The following is a 16382-nucleotide window of genomic DNA, read 5'->3' on the forward strand; positions in this document are numbered from 1 at the left end:
TAACATGTTATGATAAACATTCTACAACGTTCTAATGGGATTAACATTAATGAATAAAGAGCAAATGGGTAATGTGGTCGGGCTCTAGATCATATCGTTAAACTGGGACAAATATAGCAGTAATATCATAGCAGGTAATTCCAAGCATGACCACTAGATGGCGGTCATGCATTGCTGAACTGCAGTGTAGAATGTAGCTAGAGCCTCCATTCTAATTATCATATTTACACTTTAACTACCGGTATGTTCATTTCTGAGATAATGTGTCTAATAATATATAACCAATTGATTTGCGTCATTGTTGTACAATGTAGGTTAGATATTAACTTTAAGTGAAGCTGTACATCACGTCACGCCAGCACAGTGGAACGTTACAGTACAGAAACTGCTTGGTGAGTTTCCTGTCGGAACAAATCCATTTCCTGTCCGCTCACTCCTCAGTGTTGATTGAATTTCCGTTGGAGTGAGAAGACGTCGAGCGCGTTTTGTTCACTAAATATTTCTTTAAATTAGCTGTGTTGATATAGCTCAGTTGACCGGGCAGCCATGTCTGGACGCGAAGCCCTCAACATGAAGCTCCCGCCGATCCAGTCCACGGCCGGAGCCGTGCCGATCAGGAATGAGAAAGGTGAGATGTAGCGTTTAGCTAGCAAGCGGCTAGCAGCATGCTAGTCAGCTAATGCTAATTACCACAGTCTAAACATCTCACAGACAAACATTAGCCAGGTTCCTATTAAAGCGGGGGTGTAGTGGAGGATAAACCCACCTAAACTCAGTTTACTCACATTTTCATTTAAGGAATAAGCTGACATAATAACGTTAAATATACAATATTTACATAGTAATGTTACAGTATTGACGTTAAACAGGCTTCCTACACAGGCGTGGAAAGTTTGAAATTGTATGGGAAAAGGATTTAGTAATTTATAGTTGCACAAAAAGGGCAAATTTTTAGGACAAATATGGAAAAAATATTGTACTGTCCTGATATCCACAAGACTACACATCGTTTGTGGTTATAGACCCAAGTAATTTCACATATCCTGATATTTGTCGATGTGAAGATTAATCTTCATCTCTATAGTGATGTGGCAGAGTTAGTCTGTGTACTATCTGTGGAAATCACACTGGACACCGAAATCTTCAAATCAGGAAATTTGGAAAAAGTCTGGAATTTTTAAATCCAAACTGTGTAGGAACCCTGGTTACATGGTGTCAAATGTAAGGTATATGAGGGTTGGGCAGTCTTTCATGGTGAAAAACATAACTTAATGTTTTTCAGAAAGGATAGTTGACTTGTTGTTTACAGTGGTTACTTGCCATCTAATGATCACTGACTGTCATCAAATCATAGTTTACCCTCCTTTTTATTTACAACTACATCAATGCAAAAGAGAAACGCTTTATTGCGAGTTTACTCATCTTTATGTCATTTGTTGAATAACAGATCTAGCTGCAGCAGCACAAATTAATACTGATATTTGTGGTCCCATACTGGCTTGATTCAATTTCAAATTGTAGATATTTTTTGTGATGAAGAACTAAATTTGTTTCCTATTTCATAAACTAAACTATAAATAAACTAAACTAACAAAAGCATACCTTTTCCTCTATATGGCAAAATCTCTGAAATACTGTGTATTATAATCTATGCTATGAAGTTCCCTGATATATAGAACATCTAGATTAGACTGTTGCATCAAAAAGAATAATTATCAATATTTACATGTAAAATGTGGCAGTTTTTTCTTACATATCTGTCAAATTAATACTAATAACTAAGAGTGTTACAGTCCATAATCCCTATGAGCTGCTCAGTGTCATCAAATGTCCGTGTTTCCCCCTCCTGCTGCTTAATTTACCTTACCAGATGACTGATGGGAATTTCTAAAATTTCATGGTAGATGAAGGCCAAGAAACCAATTCAGGGTTTTCACTGCTGATCAATCTAAGCTCACATGTGCTTGATTGTGTTTTACCACCTAAAGGAATTTGTGAATGTGAAATTGAATGAAGAATGGTTCAGTTGTTTCTTGCCGAAGGTTTCTCAAAGAAAACTTTGCTGCTCTGACTGTGGTGAGAGGTTCAGGATGATATTTTAACATTCAACAATGGGGATGTATCAACGGTTTCACTCTCACCCGTCAAGAACCTAATAAGTTTAACTAATTGCTTAATGGCTCGTCCTTGTGTTTCCCAGGTGAGATCTCCATGGAGAAAGTGAAGGTGAAGAGGTACGTGTCGGGGAAGCGTCCGGACTACGCTCCCATGGAGTCTTCAGACGAGGAAGAGGAAGACTTCCAGTTTGTGAAGAAGGGAAAGGACATGGAGCCAGAGATGGAGTTGGAGGAAGAGGAGATCTCCGACCCGCGTCTCAAACGTCTGCTCAACCGAGTCTCTGAGGACGTGGAGGAGAGGTATATATCTCTAATATACATCTCTTATACTGTATATCTCTAATCACAAATCAGTTTGTTTGATTTGGCCTAAGAGGTTTTGGGATGACAGGCTCTGATAAAACACTAACTTTTTGTTCCCAGTGGAAATGCTGATCTGATCTGACTGCTTCCCGTTTCTTCTTCCTCAGGCTTGCGAGGCACAGACAGATTGCAGAGCCTGAACTGGTGGTGGAGAGCAGTGAGGACTCAGACGAAGGAACCTGGCACCCAGAACGAGAGGAGAGCAGTGAGGAGGAGGAGGAGGAAGAGGAAGAAGTGGATGATGAGGTTTCTATTAATTCTGTTTATTTTTATAATGACCCAGACTTTTCAGGACTGGAATCAGTTCATTCGTTTGCTCTGAGTGTCCCGCCGAAAGTAAGTCTTTAAACGTGGACTTTCTTCCTCTGTGCAGGAAATTGAGAGGCGGCGGGCGATGATGCGCCAGAGAGCTCAGGAGCGAAAGAACGAGGACATGGAGATCATGGAGGTGGAGGAGGAAGGGAAGTCGGGGGAGGAGTCGGAGTCGGAGTCTGAATACGAGGAATACACAGACAGCGAGGATGAAGCAGAGCCGCGACTCAAACCAGTCTTCATTCGCAAGTAAGAACCGACGCCACCGAAATGGTTTCTAAAACAAGTGCAGTTTCAGTGCTTCAGTTTGATGTTTAGAATTTTAGTCTATTGATTTTTGTCACTGGGTATTGCAGCTTGCCACATTGTGGAGAAAAACCCATAATTTTCCATCTTACTGATTGATTCAGACCAAAATCTCCATTCAATTGCTTCACTATAAAGTTACTCACATCTTGTTTGCCTGGGTGCAGCTCTCCAGTCCTCATGGGCCAATAGACTCTCAAAAAAATCAACCTCAAAAGCACACAAAGCTTGTCTTTTTCTATATATCACTCTGTCATGAGACATCTATGTGTTTAATTTTCAGTTTATCTATGACCATAACAACTGTGACTATTTCTTTTCAATTTATTTTGCATTACTTTACACAGCGCCGCATGTAGACAGGCAAGTTAACCCTCTGTCCATTTTGCACCACAGGAAGGACAGAGTGACGGTGGCGGAGCGCGAGGCAGAGGAGCAGAAGCAGAGAGAGCTGGAGGCGGAGGTGAAGAAGCAGGCGGAGGAGCGCCGGCGCTACACCCTGAAGATAGTGGAGGAGGAGGCCAAGAAGGAGTTTGAGGAGAACCGCCGCACGCTGGCCGCTCTGGACGCCCTGGACACGGACGGAGAGAATGAGGAGGAGGAGTATGAAGCCTGGAAAGTCCGTGAGCTGAAACGCATCAAGAGGGACAGAGAGGCGCGAGAAGCGTGAGTACACATGGATTCCACCGATTCCCTAACATCAAACTTTATTTCTGGCTGAGATTGATGCTTTGAGAAAAGATTGTGATTGTTGTGTTGTATGTGCAGACAGTGTAGGGCCATTTCCTGTTAATTTTGTTCTGGGGGAGGACTTCATCAGTACTTTATGATGCAAGGCACTTTGCGTATTTAGTTAACTTCCAGTAATGACAATGGCAGTGTTGTTGCTGAAGACGGTGTGTTGTGGTGTTTGTTGGTAGCTTGGAGAAGGAGAAGGCGGAGATCGAGAGGTTCCACAACCTGACGGAGGAGGAGCGCCGGGCGGAGCTGCGCAACAACGGCAAGGTCATCACCAACAAAGCCTCCAAGGGCAAATACAAGTTCCTCCAGAAGTACTACCACAGAGGAGCTTTCTTCATGGTAAGTCACTTACAAAGGGGAATTCTTACTATGGCTGCTGTTCCACTTGACTCACAACATCTTTTTTTACAGGTATAATGACATTTAATCATGGGTAGAGACTGCAGACTGATTATGGGTAGAGATATGAAAACCTGCAGACTGATTATCTTGAGCACGAGGCCACAGCCGTGCTGATATACAGTACAACAGCACTCCCTCTCTTGTGATATTGCTTAAAAATCTTTCACACACAACATAGAGACATGCAAGAGGAGTGTAAGGCCGCTGTTATTTTGACTCTGACATATTTGTTGCTTGTATTGTTGGTGTCTGTTGTTGCACTTAGAAGGTCTGGATAAGAATGGCTGTCAAATGCCAAAAATATAAATGTAAGGTATTTCCTAGTAAATTTCTAGAGCAACAAGATGTGTAGAACCTTGCAGAACTGAAGAGTCTGTGGTGCCAAAAAATGAGCAGGAAATCACTGACTCAGCTGTGGCTCAGTGACGGGTGCTGGCACCTCAGTCTGCCACCAACACCCTGCATCGATGCTGAATGTGATTTTCTGTTGTAGGACGACGAGCAGGACGTCTTCAAGAGAGACTTCAGCGCACCCACTCTGGAGGACCACTTCAACAAAACCATCTTACCCAAAGTCATGCAGGTCAGCTGGATTTCTTTGTGTCGTGTCACCTGTTGGTTGATGTAGCCTAGTCTGTTCAATAAGGTGTTAGTCATGACAGTAACATTGTTCATCTGTGGCTAATTCGTACAAACACTTGTAGGTCCAGTGTTTCCCACAGAATTCGAATGTACTTGTGGTGGTAGGTGGGTTGGCAAGGGGGTGGTGGGGGGGTGGGGGGGTGGTGAGTGTATTCTCTTATATTGTCAACATATAGGCTAATATCAATAAAGGATCCCACTACCTGGATGGCTGAAAAATTATCTAATGTACTCCATTTTAAATAGTTCCATTTGTCAAACAAATAACTAACCTGTATATATCTAAAGTACTTTGTGTCAAAGATAACATAACTTATAAAAATATAAAATATAAACAGTGCTACACTGTTCTGTTTGTTGCTTGCTTTTGTCTACAAGGTGAAGAATAGAAATGAGACTCCTTTTACAGAGAAATCAGCTGTTCTGTCCCTCTGCCCTGCTGCATCTCTCTGCTCTGTCTCTCCTGTATCTTTACATCGTTACATTACTGCGTTTGATATTATCTGCTCTGTTTTACTGCTCAGCAGCTCCTCTGGTCCAGACTGTCCTGCTCCTCCTCAGGACCAGTCCTTTTCCTTCTTTGAAAATATTTTTCAATATTTATCTGGATTGAGGGCACAAACATTCAGAGTCAGAGTTAAAAAGTTAATATTAATGTTATCAGTCCACTCGGTGGATACTGACTAGCAGCTAGGCTATACAGCGTGCTAATCTCGGAAACTCAGCTGTATTCCGAGTAACGTTAACGGTTAGTTCTTCTTTTCGGGAATTCAGTCGGCCGTCTTCTTGGCATGGAAAAAAAATCTCCCTCACGCGTGTGCAGTGGGAGGCAAACAGACGGGTCCGGTGAGAGAGCGAGTGAGCGAGAGAGAGACAGAGCGAGAGAGAGAGGTCGCGTGGAGCAATTAGGGGCTGAGCGAATCAATGCGCTACACGCAGTTTTACGATTATATAGTTTCATATAAAGTTTTCTATGTGTGGGAAACCCTGGAGGGGCAGAGCGAGGGGAGATTGTCCACTAGTTAATCGATCGCGGATGGCGTCGTTCTCTCGGACGGATAAAAAAATGAAAATAAAAAATGCTAAAATGGGTCGCCAAATATACTTTGGCGGCCGTTAATATACCTGGGCGGCCCGCCCAATTAAAGTCTATGTGTGGGAAACACTAAGGTCTAATCTTATTGAGAGAGAAATATAATCCGGCACACTGTCTGCACTCGCATCGTACTTTATTGGGACGTTTCGGTCACAGGACCTTCATCAGGCATTTTGGTGATGGTCCTATGACCGAAACATCTCAGTATTGACCATTTTTGGTCCTACGCACCTGCCACTTAAAGACTTTTACGCGTGCAAAAATTATTTTTCTTTATTTAGGTCTAATCTTAAATGGATCATGTGGATTTGGCTGCTTTTTGCTGTAAAAATGCTAAAATGTTATGATGGTTATTCCAGCTAACTACAAATGTGTAATAAAGGTTTGTGTTTTCTTACCGTGGACTGACACAAAACTTAATTTTTTCTGCCTTGTTGAGAAGGTTAAAGGTTATCGTTGCATCAGAATTTGGAACTCGAGCAGCAAAATTTTGACTTTCCCACTTCATCATCCGACTTTGAATGGCGTTCATGTGAAACTTCCAAGTAGGAGATTCGTTTTCCCGATATATCCGATAGCAGGTGAATGCAGGGTCAGACATTAAATTCTCTGAGTTGACCTCTTGTGGTTTGTTTTCCCTCATAAGGTCAAGAACTTCGGTCGCTCCGGGCGCACCAAGTACACCCATCTGGTGGACCAGGACACCACGTCGTTCGACTCGGCCTGGGCCCAGGAGAGCGCTCAGAACAGCAAGTTCTTCAAGCAGAAGGCAGCGGGGGTGAGGGACGTGTTCGACCGGCCCACACTGAAGAAGAGGAAGACCTAGGTGTGAGGAGCTGGCGCTTCAGAGACTGTTCTGACAGACATTGGGGTGGATCTGCTCCATTCTTCTGTGTCCCAGGATGCTTCTCTAAACTTTTCTTATATGGAATAAGGTGCGGAGAAATGAGGCAAATCGACTCGTTGACTCTCGCTTTGATGATCTGAACGAGATCGGTCAAAAGACTGAACGGCATGATCGCTTTTTTAAGATGCAATTAGAGCGCAGTGGTTCTCAACTATTTTTTTTAGTAGCGATATACTTTTGCAAAATACAAAATTCTGTTTATTCTAATTCTTAATGATTGCTCAGAAATGTCTCATAACCTGTAAATTAGCAAGGAAGCAATTACATTTCTGCAAAATCTTAAAGAGAAAACCACCCTAAAACAGAATTCACTTGTATTTATTTTTAGGAAGAGTTTAGATTTGTCAATGTTAATATCCCTCACCGAAGTCAGTAACAAGAGAGCCAAGACTTTGATGTCAAGACTGTTAGGAACAATTTTGTGAATGTTGTGACGGGACTCAAGTGTTTTACTGGCACATTCTCCAGTTCAGAACTGTTGGTTTACAATGACATAAATCTATGTTGGTCATTAAAGCTCAAAGTGAGTATTCTCAGTAACAGCCAGCCTGAGCCTTGATGTGCCTGTTTACAGCTTTTGGAGACACTTCCTCATGCTCCTCAGTGTTCGAATGAGTAAATTCTTTGCAATAATGGGTGAATTCTGATTTACGGTGAATTTTCTCTTCATGCAGTTAAACTTAACTCCATGACACAGCTGCTGAGAGTCACTGCATCTGGAGAAGTGAGCAGAGGAGATGCAGGGAATATATTGATCCTGGGCCGACTATAAATACAACATTACTGAATCTAAACAGAAGATTTTTCTACATGTTGACAGGCTTGGGGCTTTTGCACCATTATCACACACCCAGATGTTTTGCCTCAGTTGTCAAAACTCATGAGGGCTTAATAGTGGTGTGTGATGTAATTTTGTACATACCACCTTATAACAATATTTAGTACGGAAATCCTTTGTTGTATTGATTGCCCACTATACCTCTGTATTTGTGACAGTAAGGTTATTGTAACTTGGAATTGTTTGTGAATAAAAGACTTACATTTTCATCCATGGTCTTTAATCTATCGTCACTGAGAGCAAAACGCAAATATTGAAATCATTTAACATTTTTGAAGTAGTGGCAAAAAGTAGGCAAGCCAAATGTCAAGTTTTATTAAAAAAAAAACCCAAAGGTTTGGGGTAAGGAATAAATCACGACAGTTTAACCGCTCGGTTCAGTTCAGCCGTTTCAGCACGTTGTGTGTGAAACTGAAGCAGTCCAGTGTGTCCATGCTGCTGCTGCAGGCCTCCAGCTCTGTTCAGTTGGTCAGAGCCACCAGAGCTTCCACCACGTTCCCCATGTGTTCCCGCAGGCTGCGCTCCGCCACGCCCCGCGAAATCTCCATCTCCGACATCTAGAGCAGAAGAACTGGCATTAGAGGCTGAACCGGACCAAACTTGATGTAAAAATCAAATACTGGGAATCAGGTAGTTATTATTGTTAACTAAGACGAAAACTAGGTTTTCAAATATTTTGTTATAAACAAATGGAAATAAAAAGACTGAAAAAACAAATTGTACTAAAACTATTGTGAAACTAAAATAAAAAATATCAAATGTTTTAAGTTTGGATTTTTTTGTGTGTGTTTATGTGAAGGTAAATAAGAATGAATTTTGGATAGAATTTTGAAGTGGTCCGAACTTTAAAATAAAATTAATGTATAATTAATTATTAATTAATAAATTAAAAATGTATTGTTTTCTGAAGATAGAAACATAATCGTAATGTTACAGTGTTTGTAAAGCAATGTCAAAAACATCCCAGAATGACTTACAATTAGTTCGACATCCTCTTTCTTGATGGTGACTTTGGCCAACTCTTTTTCTCTGAAACGACCGAGGAGCAGACAGTAAGAAGCACAGTCAACAGGTTATAACTGAGTTTTGTGTATGAGAGCTCAGACTGCATTTTCCCTTCAGTGTAGTTAGGGCTGGGCGATAATTCAATATTATTGGTCTTTCAGTGGAATCGTATCGTGATGACATGGTGATTTTGTGATATCGTGACACACAATTCTGCTGTCTGAATTGATAACAAGCAAATTCTATTTCAAAAAATGAAAATGAGGTATGGAACATTTTAAGGATTATTTGAAAATGTCAGTTTTGTTTGACATCACACCAAACATTACCATTCGGTTCAATGGGATGAACATTAACTTGATTATTAAACATGTGATCTTGCTTGTGATCCATATCGGGATGTGTATCAATATAGAAAAAAATCCTTATGATTATGGTGATATTGATTTCAACCATGTCGCCCAGCCCTAATTTAGGATGATAAATCAATAATTTACTGATTCAGCGAACAAACCCACCACAGAAAAAAGTCTGCAATTCAGTGTGAGGCATTCAATAAACTTTGTAAATTGCAGTTTAGAGACTTTGTATGGACTGTGAGTCTCATGCTGCTCTGACATACAGCAGATGGTCACACTGCCTGGTGTTTAGTTGCCATTTTCAGGCAGAAAGAAATATACTACTTGAAATGTAACACCAGTAAAATGAGCCAGTAAAAACATCTCATAAGGAAACAGTTGACATTACAATCTACGCACTACACAGTTTATGTATTCATGTAAAGGCTGGTGGGTCAACATTCATCCTACCTCTCCTGTTTGGCTTTCTGTTCTCGCGATCTTCTGTCTCCAATCACTGACATGGCCTGAAACAGGAAATATCGTAAACGTTAGTGTGTGGCTAGCATGATGGCTAGCTGGATTACTAGTGCAGAGTATCAGGAGTTATCTAGTATTAGTGGCTAATACGTGCTAAGCTAATTGCCTAATTTGCATGGAATGATCAAACAAACTCAAGTCAACTGTTATGACAAATGACAGAAGTCCTTAGCACACAAAACAGCTCACATGGTTTGATAGCAGCGGTAATCTAGTTCTACACAGAGAGAACTACCGTTACCGTGAAGCAGCATCGGCCGCATGTTTCCTAGCTAACGTTAGCCAGTCTCACCGTTTCTAAGTCGGAGCTGGAGATTTCCTTCTCCTCCGCATAGTCGGTGACTCTCTCCAGATCAGCGGCTCCGCTGTCATGTTTCCGAGGCTTTTCCACCGGTTTTCCAGTGCAGTTTTCCTCGGCTTCCAGGTCCAAATCGACGTCTCCCTCTGCCGCCATGTTTGCTCCCGTAAGGCCGGAACAAAGAGAAAGTATTATTCCCCCCCTCTCGAACGTCGGAAGGAAAATTGTGTAGCACCGGAAGCGCACGGATTTTAAAGGGGAAATCCACTTAAACAGAGGTCGCATAAAATTCCTGTGATTTTGGACAGTTTATTACAAATTTGTGAAGAACAGATCGTCTCTGAAAAAGCTGGAAAAAGACTCTCTGGAAACTGCACTACTATACGTACTTTATATTTACATGAATTTGATATATTATTTTACAAAAAGATATAATTTTCTAATATAATAATATAGATTCTGTTACCTTTGAACTTGATTCACTTTTGTATCCTCATTGGAAAGTTTTATATCCACAAATACAATTCTCCTCTTGTAAACTTAAATATAATATTTTTTTCTGAGGTGAACTACCTGATTAAATCTTTCAGACAAAAAAAAAACAGATTTCTCCAACATTATGACCAGATACTCAACCACTCCTAGAATCCTTAATTAGGCCTATATGTGTTTTTTTCTTTCTCTTAAGATTTTGATTAATATTTTTAGCATCTATTATAATAACTTTAGTATTATTTAACTCTCTTTTTCCCCAATGTGTTGATATCTTGCAATATCCACGATTGTCTCGTTTCTCTGACTGAGAATCTGAGAATATTACTGTAATCTTTTTTCTTCAATAAAAAAAAATAGCACTACTACACTTTAGTCAAGCAAAAACACTCATTAATTCCAATATTATAACTTCATTTACAGTGTAAAATATCACTTCAAGATTAAAATTAATCAAATCCAAAATTTTCTAATTATTATGGTCTGTGACCCAGCAGGTGGCCTCGCGGGTTAAGGGATGAAGGCAAAACAACACCAGTTCCAGGTCTGTCTAGCAGTCTGTGACCTCAGCCAAACCTGACTGAGTGTTGACAGCCCGCTCCTACAGGCGGCATTTCAGCTCTCTTGAAGTGACTCAGTCCACCAGTGTAATTCAGGGTCAGAGTATCTCTGCCATGCTCTTTACCCCAAGTCACCAGCCGGCTCCAAGGTTTCACCTCACTGTGACAAGTGACACTTAATGGAATGGGTTTCTGCTTCTGCTTCTGCTTACCTATTAAAATCAGAATCACTTTAATCGCCCGGCACAGTGGGTGTAGCCTACATGAAGGTGTTTTGCACAGTTAAAACTGACATGCATGGTGGTACAACAGGACCTCACACAGACTGCAAAGGAGAAATACAAAACAGTGGACAGTTACACTGTGCAGATCCATCCACCTCCATCATTAGGTCTTTCAATATATTTGTAGTTATTCACACTAAAATCTGTATTCAAAATGTAAACACACAGCATGATGAGCTGATCCACACTGCAGGAGCTCTTGATGGTGTTACATTCACTCTGATTTGACAAATACATGCTGGTCAGTGTGATTCAACTGTATTTATATCTCATCAGTTTGTACACAGGAAACTTAAATGCTCAGTATGGTCAGCAGTGCAGGTGAACAAATGATTGGTGACCAATGGAGTTTATAGACTTCATGTATTTACAAATCTAGAAACTCTATTGAAATCCTAAATTACTCAGTATAAGATGGTCAGCTGCAGTATAAAATGCATTATTTTCGATGAGGTCAACATTCAGAAGTGGTTTCTATGTAAAAAAAAAACCTGTCTGTCCACACATTTCCCCAGAAAATTACATTTTCCGCTTTGAGCTCCATGAGGGAATTGGAGAAAAAATACCAAAGTTGCTTATCTCAATTTTAAAGCTCTACTGCAGGAGCAGGACGGTTCAAAGCTCAACTGATGGCTCCCTTTTATCTTCATGACTTAACTAGTTAACAAAACAAGGCTTTTTTTTAGTATGCAATAAGTATCATTCTGACAGATTTCCCACAGCTGCAGCGTATCTGCGATGTTACGCAACACTTGTTGGAGCAAAGCCATCAAATCCATCGAAATCCATGAAGGACAGTGGGACAAAAGGGATTTTCTGGGGATGTGGGGACATTTTGTTGTTGAGGACTGTAATCACAACTATGAATCAGTGATCATGTTGGTCTAAAAGCTCAACAGCTACACAGTTTCCTATTTATCATCAATGGAGCCGGCCCAGGGGAAAGCCTCTTGATGATTTCTTTATTTTCTGGATTCTAGTTTTGATGTGAAATTGACTGTTTAAGACGATATGTGTAGCACGGTGGTTCTGTTTCATGGTGCGTTGTCTTTGTTTTGTCTGAGAGCCTGAATAAGACAATAACTAGATTATGTGGACTTTTAACTGTCCGGATTACTAAATCACCGCACGCTCCTCCTAGTTCTATTCCTGCAGTTATAAGAGGTTTACTCCTCCTTTAATACAAGCCACTGGAACAGAGATTTCCTGTGTCTCCCAGACTTTTCCAGCCTCTTTACGTGTCCATGAGCCTCTTCAGTCCACCTGCCGTAATCAGATTAAGGCGAGAGAAACCTGCTTGTGGCTTCACTCCTGACTGCTGACCAGGTCTGAAGTCACGGCGGTGCTCTCTGATCCTGCTGGTTGGCGGTGCGAGGGGATGTGTGCGGCCCAGAGCGCCCGGGGAGATGGCGGCGGGGCCTGTGAGGCGCCGCTGTCCTCACACCAACCCCCTCATCCTGCTGGACGACCCGCCGACCGCTGACTGGCTGGGAGCGTCTGGGAGGTGATGTCGCCGTGCTGCCTCCGGGCCCAGGTCAGACTCACTTGCTGTTAATTTTTTATTTTATTAATTAATGTACATAAATTATATAATGTCATTTATTGTTTGTGTTACACAATATGTGTTGCAAATATATACAAACAAAAAACTGTTATGAACTTGTATTATACCTTTAAACAATACCACTCCAACCAAAAATACTAAAACCAGAACTGACACCAAAAAAACAACACTAAAACATTTGTAAAATAAATAAATAAATAAAAATGTTTACCTTAAAGAAAACCTAAACTAAAACAACTTAACCCACACTGAAAACTAAAACTAAACTGAGCTAACTTAGCAGGCCAAACACAGATGTGTGTAAACACGTATTTCCAGCAGCTACAATGGAGTTTGATATGAGAAAATGTTTCAGGATGTAAAACATCAGCGGTAAACGTCAGGTTTTGGTGTCAGTCCCTCAGAATCAAAGAGCGAGGGCTTCTTTCTAGAGCCGCCATTTTGCACCAAGAGACGTTCAACAATCAATATCTGTGTTTGGGATTGTGGCACAGATTTAATATCTGTGTGGTTTCCATTAATAATCTGCCCTCAATGTAATTCCAAAGATTATAGGAGCAGGGTGTGCACTCAGTCATGTCACAGTTAATGAATGGGTACATTGTGTTGCTATGGGAATGTCAGTGTTTGTTGCTTGTAGCTTTGTGAATCATTTACAAAGCCTACTTTTCATTTGACTTGCGCTACTCTTTATTGATCTAATTCTAAAAGTATTTCAAAATAATCTCAGTCAAAAACAGTTTTCCCAATGCTCAAAGAAAGTCTTAGGTGAATAATGAATGGATTATTTTTCTTTTCCTTTTTTTTTCTAAACCAGGCTTGGATTGGCTCCAACTGTTATTGCACAAGCCTATTGAAACCATAGATTGAATGCTTTCATTCAGGCGGTGATTTGCATCCTCTAATTTGCTTTTGTTTGCCCTCTTTGGCACTGCCTCCTCTCCCACAAGGCAGCAGCAATTATGGGTGAGTGAGCGGGCCCCCAGGAATGCTGGGCAGCGTCTGGCTGGTGGACCGGACCGCTGGGAGCAACACGTGTTTATCACAGGGACTAATTGGTTTAGAAACGTTGATGTTGGACAGAATAATCCAAAGTGAGATTAAGGGTATTACATCCAATTGGTGTTTCCTCCATCAGTCCTGAAACAACATTTATTTAAGGCCAGAGTGGATGTTGTTGGTCCGAGGTATTTTTAAAATAGATATGGACTTTATCTTTAAAGTCCATATCTGTAATAGTTTTTGAATACATCAGTTGTAAAGTAGGATTTGTTGATGAAAAAAATATCTCTTTTTTCAGTTTCTGATTCCATTATAATTAAATATACAGGTCCAATTTATTCCAATGTGTGTAAACAAAATGAAGATAAACAAACTTTTTACAGTTTATAAAATTATAAAAAGCATGTTTATCTGTCACATACTATCAGCCCCGTGTCCAGAGCTCAGAGTAAAAAGCTGTCTTCTCCTGGGCTGCAGAGCGACAGGAATACTCTGATTCTAAACTATGCATCTAACTAGCTGGCTGCCCTGACACTTTCAGTGTAATTAAATTCCCTGCTTCACTAATTCATAGACACAGACACTAGGAAAGTCAGTAATTATCTCAAAAGTACAGAAAATCTTAAGTTTGATGTGTCTCTGATAGTGTGATGTTGTGCTAGTGGAAATATATTTGCCAGGCCAGTTGTTCTTTTTTTGCAGCTTTATTCATTTTCTGTAGGAATTTAAATTATTTAATTCAAATACATACATTAATTTGAAATTAGACATTCCAGTTTTGCATAAATTCACAATGAAAAACAACTTCTGCCAGGCGCTAATGGTCACTGACAGGGGTGCTGCAAAAATATAAAATGTCTGGACTAAAATTAAGATTAAGATTAAGATGCACTTAATTGATCCCCCAGGGGAAATTCAGTTGCCTTTTGTGATCCTCAATCATAGATTTATAAATATGTTATACTTTTAATTCACACTGCTTTGGTTTGTTTGAAATCTACGGTATAAAACTACAAACAAACAAAACTTTCTCAAAAATCTGATACAGCAAATGTTAATAAAATCTGGCTCATTTTTTTCCTGTGCAGACTAAAGCAAAACTGTCCTCCCTCAACAGATTTTGAACAGGTGACAATACAGGTGCTGGTGAAAGTTTTGTTATGACAGCTGATTTGCTATCAGAGCAGCAACCAAAACCCAGAATTTCAATCAGGGACGTGTCTGATAATGGATCAGTAAATGAATGAGTGGAGGAGTGTGAGAATGAGAGGAAAGTGGGGGGTGGGGGGGGGGGGGGTGGGGGGGGGGGGGGGGGGGGGGGTGGAGTCACCTCCTGTGCACAGGACCCATAATTCCTTGCTACACCCTTGGCCACTCTTCTCCTCAAACTATTTTTGGCAATAATCCTACAACTGTTGATTTGCTAGAAGGATTCCTGGAGCCTGTGGGAGCGTTCATTCACTGGGTTTGCAAGTCCAAGCCTCTTAGCTGATTCTGAACCAAGCTCTGCCGATTCCTGTTACTCAGCATATTGTTTGTCACTCAGTCCTGAGAAAGTAACTCCGGACAGACAGCGGGCATTGATCATGCTATTCTGAGGAATTAGAAGATACTGGCACAGATGGCCCTTTTCCATGAAGCCTGTAAATAGGCCCAGTCTCACACTCCTAACACATCAGTAATTACACTGCAGACAAGCCTGAAAGCTGCCAAGTGTAACGCATGTAACTCTTCTTAAGTGCTTTTCACATAGCACATTCTTAGCCTAGGTTTATCTTAACCCTGGGCTAACAGCTGTCCCAGGTTTAGCTTAACCCTGTTCACACACAGACATTTACCCCATGGCTAACTCTTAGCCCAGGTTTTACGATTCACACAGCATTCTTGTTAGCCCAGGGCTTACATGCATAGAGATATAACAGTGTTATATCTCTATGCTTACATGTCTGAGTATTCTATGGTAATAAAAACACTTGAGCCTAAGAGTTCCATGCATCGTTGCTTAGCAACGTTGTGAAGGAGAAGTTTGATTTGATTGGACAACACACAAGTGACCCAGGGCTAAATAGTCATGTCTGTGGTCACTTTAACAGTCCAGCTGTATTTCTTATGTCACTTCCATGATTGGAAATAGGTCGGTGATGAAGAGGCAGTTTCTGTGGGTTAAATCTTGTGGATCACCTGCTATTTTCTGGAATAAACGATCCCTTCCCATTTAATCATCTGTTCCTAAATGCAGCATGTTCAGGTCAGGCCAGGATGGGGCTGTATGAAGGGAACACCGGGCCTTTATCATTCCATTTGGCAGAAGCGTAATTTGTAAATGGTTTATGAAGGATAATGTGTGTTACCAGGTCAAATGCGGTCCAGTCACAAGCCACAGCAGTTTAATTTCCCAGTCTTGGCGCAGCCCTCTGTGGCGACCGAGAGGAGACCCGGAGCAGGACGGGGTGTGGCTAGTAATGTCCCGTCCGGGCTAGCAAGAGAGTCGGGAGTGAAGGTCACCCCGGCTGAGAGGAGGGATTATCCAGACGCACCGCCCCGCACCGCTAACCCAAATCTAATCTGACTCTCT

At 41.1% G+C, this 16382-nt stretch overlaps 2 protein-coding genes across 2 annotated transcripts; one reads left to right on the forward strand and one right to left on the reverse strand.

Annotated features, from left to right (window-relative positions):
- The first annotated feature begins 443 nt into the window (after window positions 1-443).
- mfap1 (microfibril associated protein 1) lies at window positions 444-7933 on the forward strand. The gene is made up of 8 exons (XM_071921128.2): window positions 444-628; window positions 2201-2417; window positions 2588-2726; window positions 2854-3041; window positions 3495-3764; window positions 4019-4178; window positions 4735-4824; window positions 6626-7933. The coding sequence occupies exons 1-8, from the start codon at window positions 547-549 to the stop codon at window positions 6803-6805; spliced, it is 1326 nt and encodes a 441-aa protein (XP_071777229.1). The 5' UTR covers window positions 444-546; the 3' UTR covers window positions 6806-7933.
- Window positions 7934-8015: 82 nt separating this feature from the next.
- Window positions 8016-10101, reverse strand: hypk (huntingtin interacting protein K). The gene is made up of 4 exons (XM_071921130.2): window positions 9900-10101; window positions 9539-9594; window positions 8702-8753; window positions 8016-8281 (listed from the first exon to the last, which is right to left on the reverse strand). Exons 1-4 carry the CDS (start codon window positions 10059-10061, stop codon window positions 8186-8188), a joined length of 366 nt encoding a protein of 121 aa, XP_071777231.1. The 5' UTR covers window positions 10062-10101; the 3' UTR covers window positions 8016-8185.
- Window positions 10102-16382: the final 6281 nt, after the last annotated feature.

The sequence above is a fragment of the Centroberyx gerrardi genome, chromosome 1 (genome assembly GCF_048128805.1).
Source record: "Centroberyx gerrardi isolate f3 chromosome 1, fCenGer3.hap1.cur.20231027, whole genome shotgun sequence".
In the NCBI taxonomy this organism is placed as follows: domain Eukaryota; kingdom Metazoa; phylum Chordata; class Actinopteri; order Beryciformes; family Berycidae; genus Centroberyx; species Centroberyx gerrardi.

Bases quoted from the DNA above. Each gene is read 5' to 3' on its own strand.
- mfap1 (XM_071921128.2), top strand. From the start codon at position 547: ATGTCTGGACGCGAAGCCCTCAACATGAAGCTCCCGCCGATCCAGTCC. The intron at 2,727-2,853 runs GTTTCTATTAAT...TCCTCTGTGCAG, and splicing joins AGGAAGAAGTGGATGATGAG to GAAATTGAGAGGCGGCGGGC. The intron at 3,765-4,018 runs GTGAGTACACAT...GTTTGTTGGTAG, and splicing joins GACAGAGAGGCGCGAGAAGC to CTTGGAGAAGGAGAAGGCGG.
- hypk (XM_071921130.2), bottom strand. From the start codon at position 10,061: ATGGCGGCAGAGGGAGACGTCGATTTGGACCTGGAAGCCGAGGAAAAC. The intron at 9,595-9,899 runs GTGAGACTGGCT...TTCCTGTTTCAG, and splicing joins CCAGCTCCGACTTAGAAACG to GCCATGTCAGTGATTGGAGA. The intron at 8,282-8,701 runs GTAAGTCATTCT...CTTCTGCTCTAG, and splicing joins AAGAGGATGTCGAACTAATT to ATGTCGGAGATGGAGATTTC.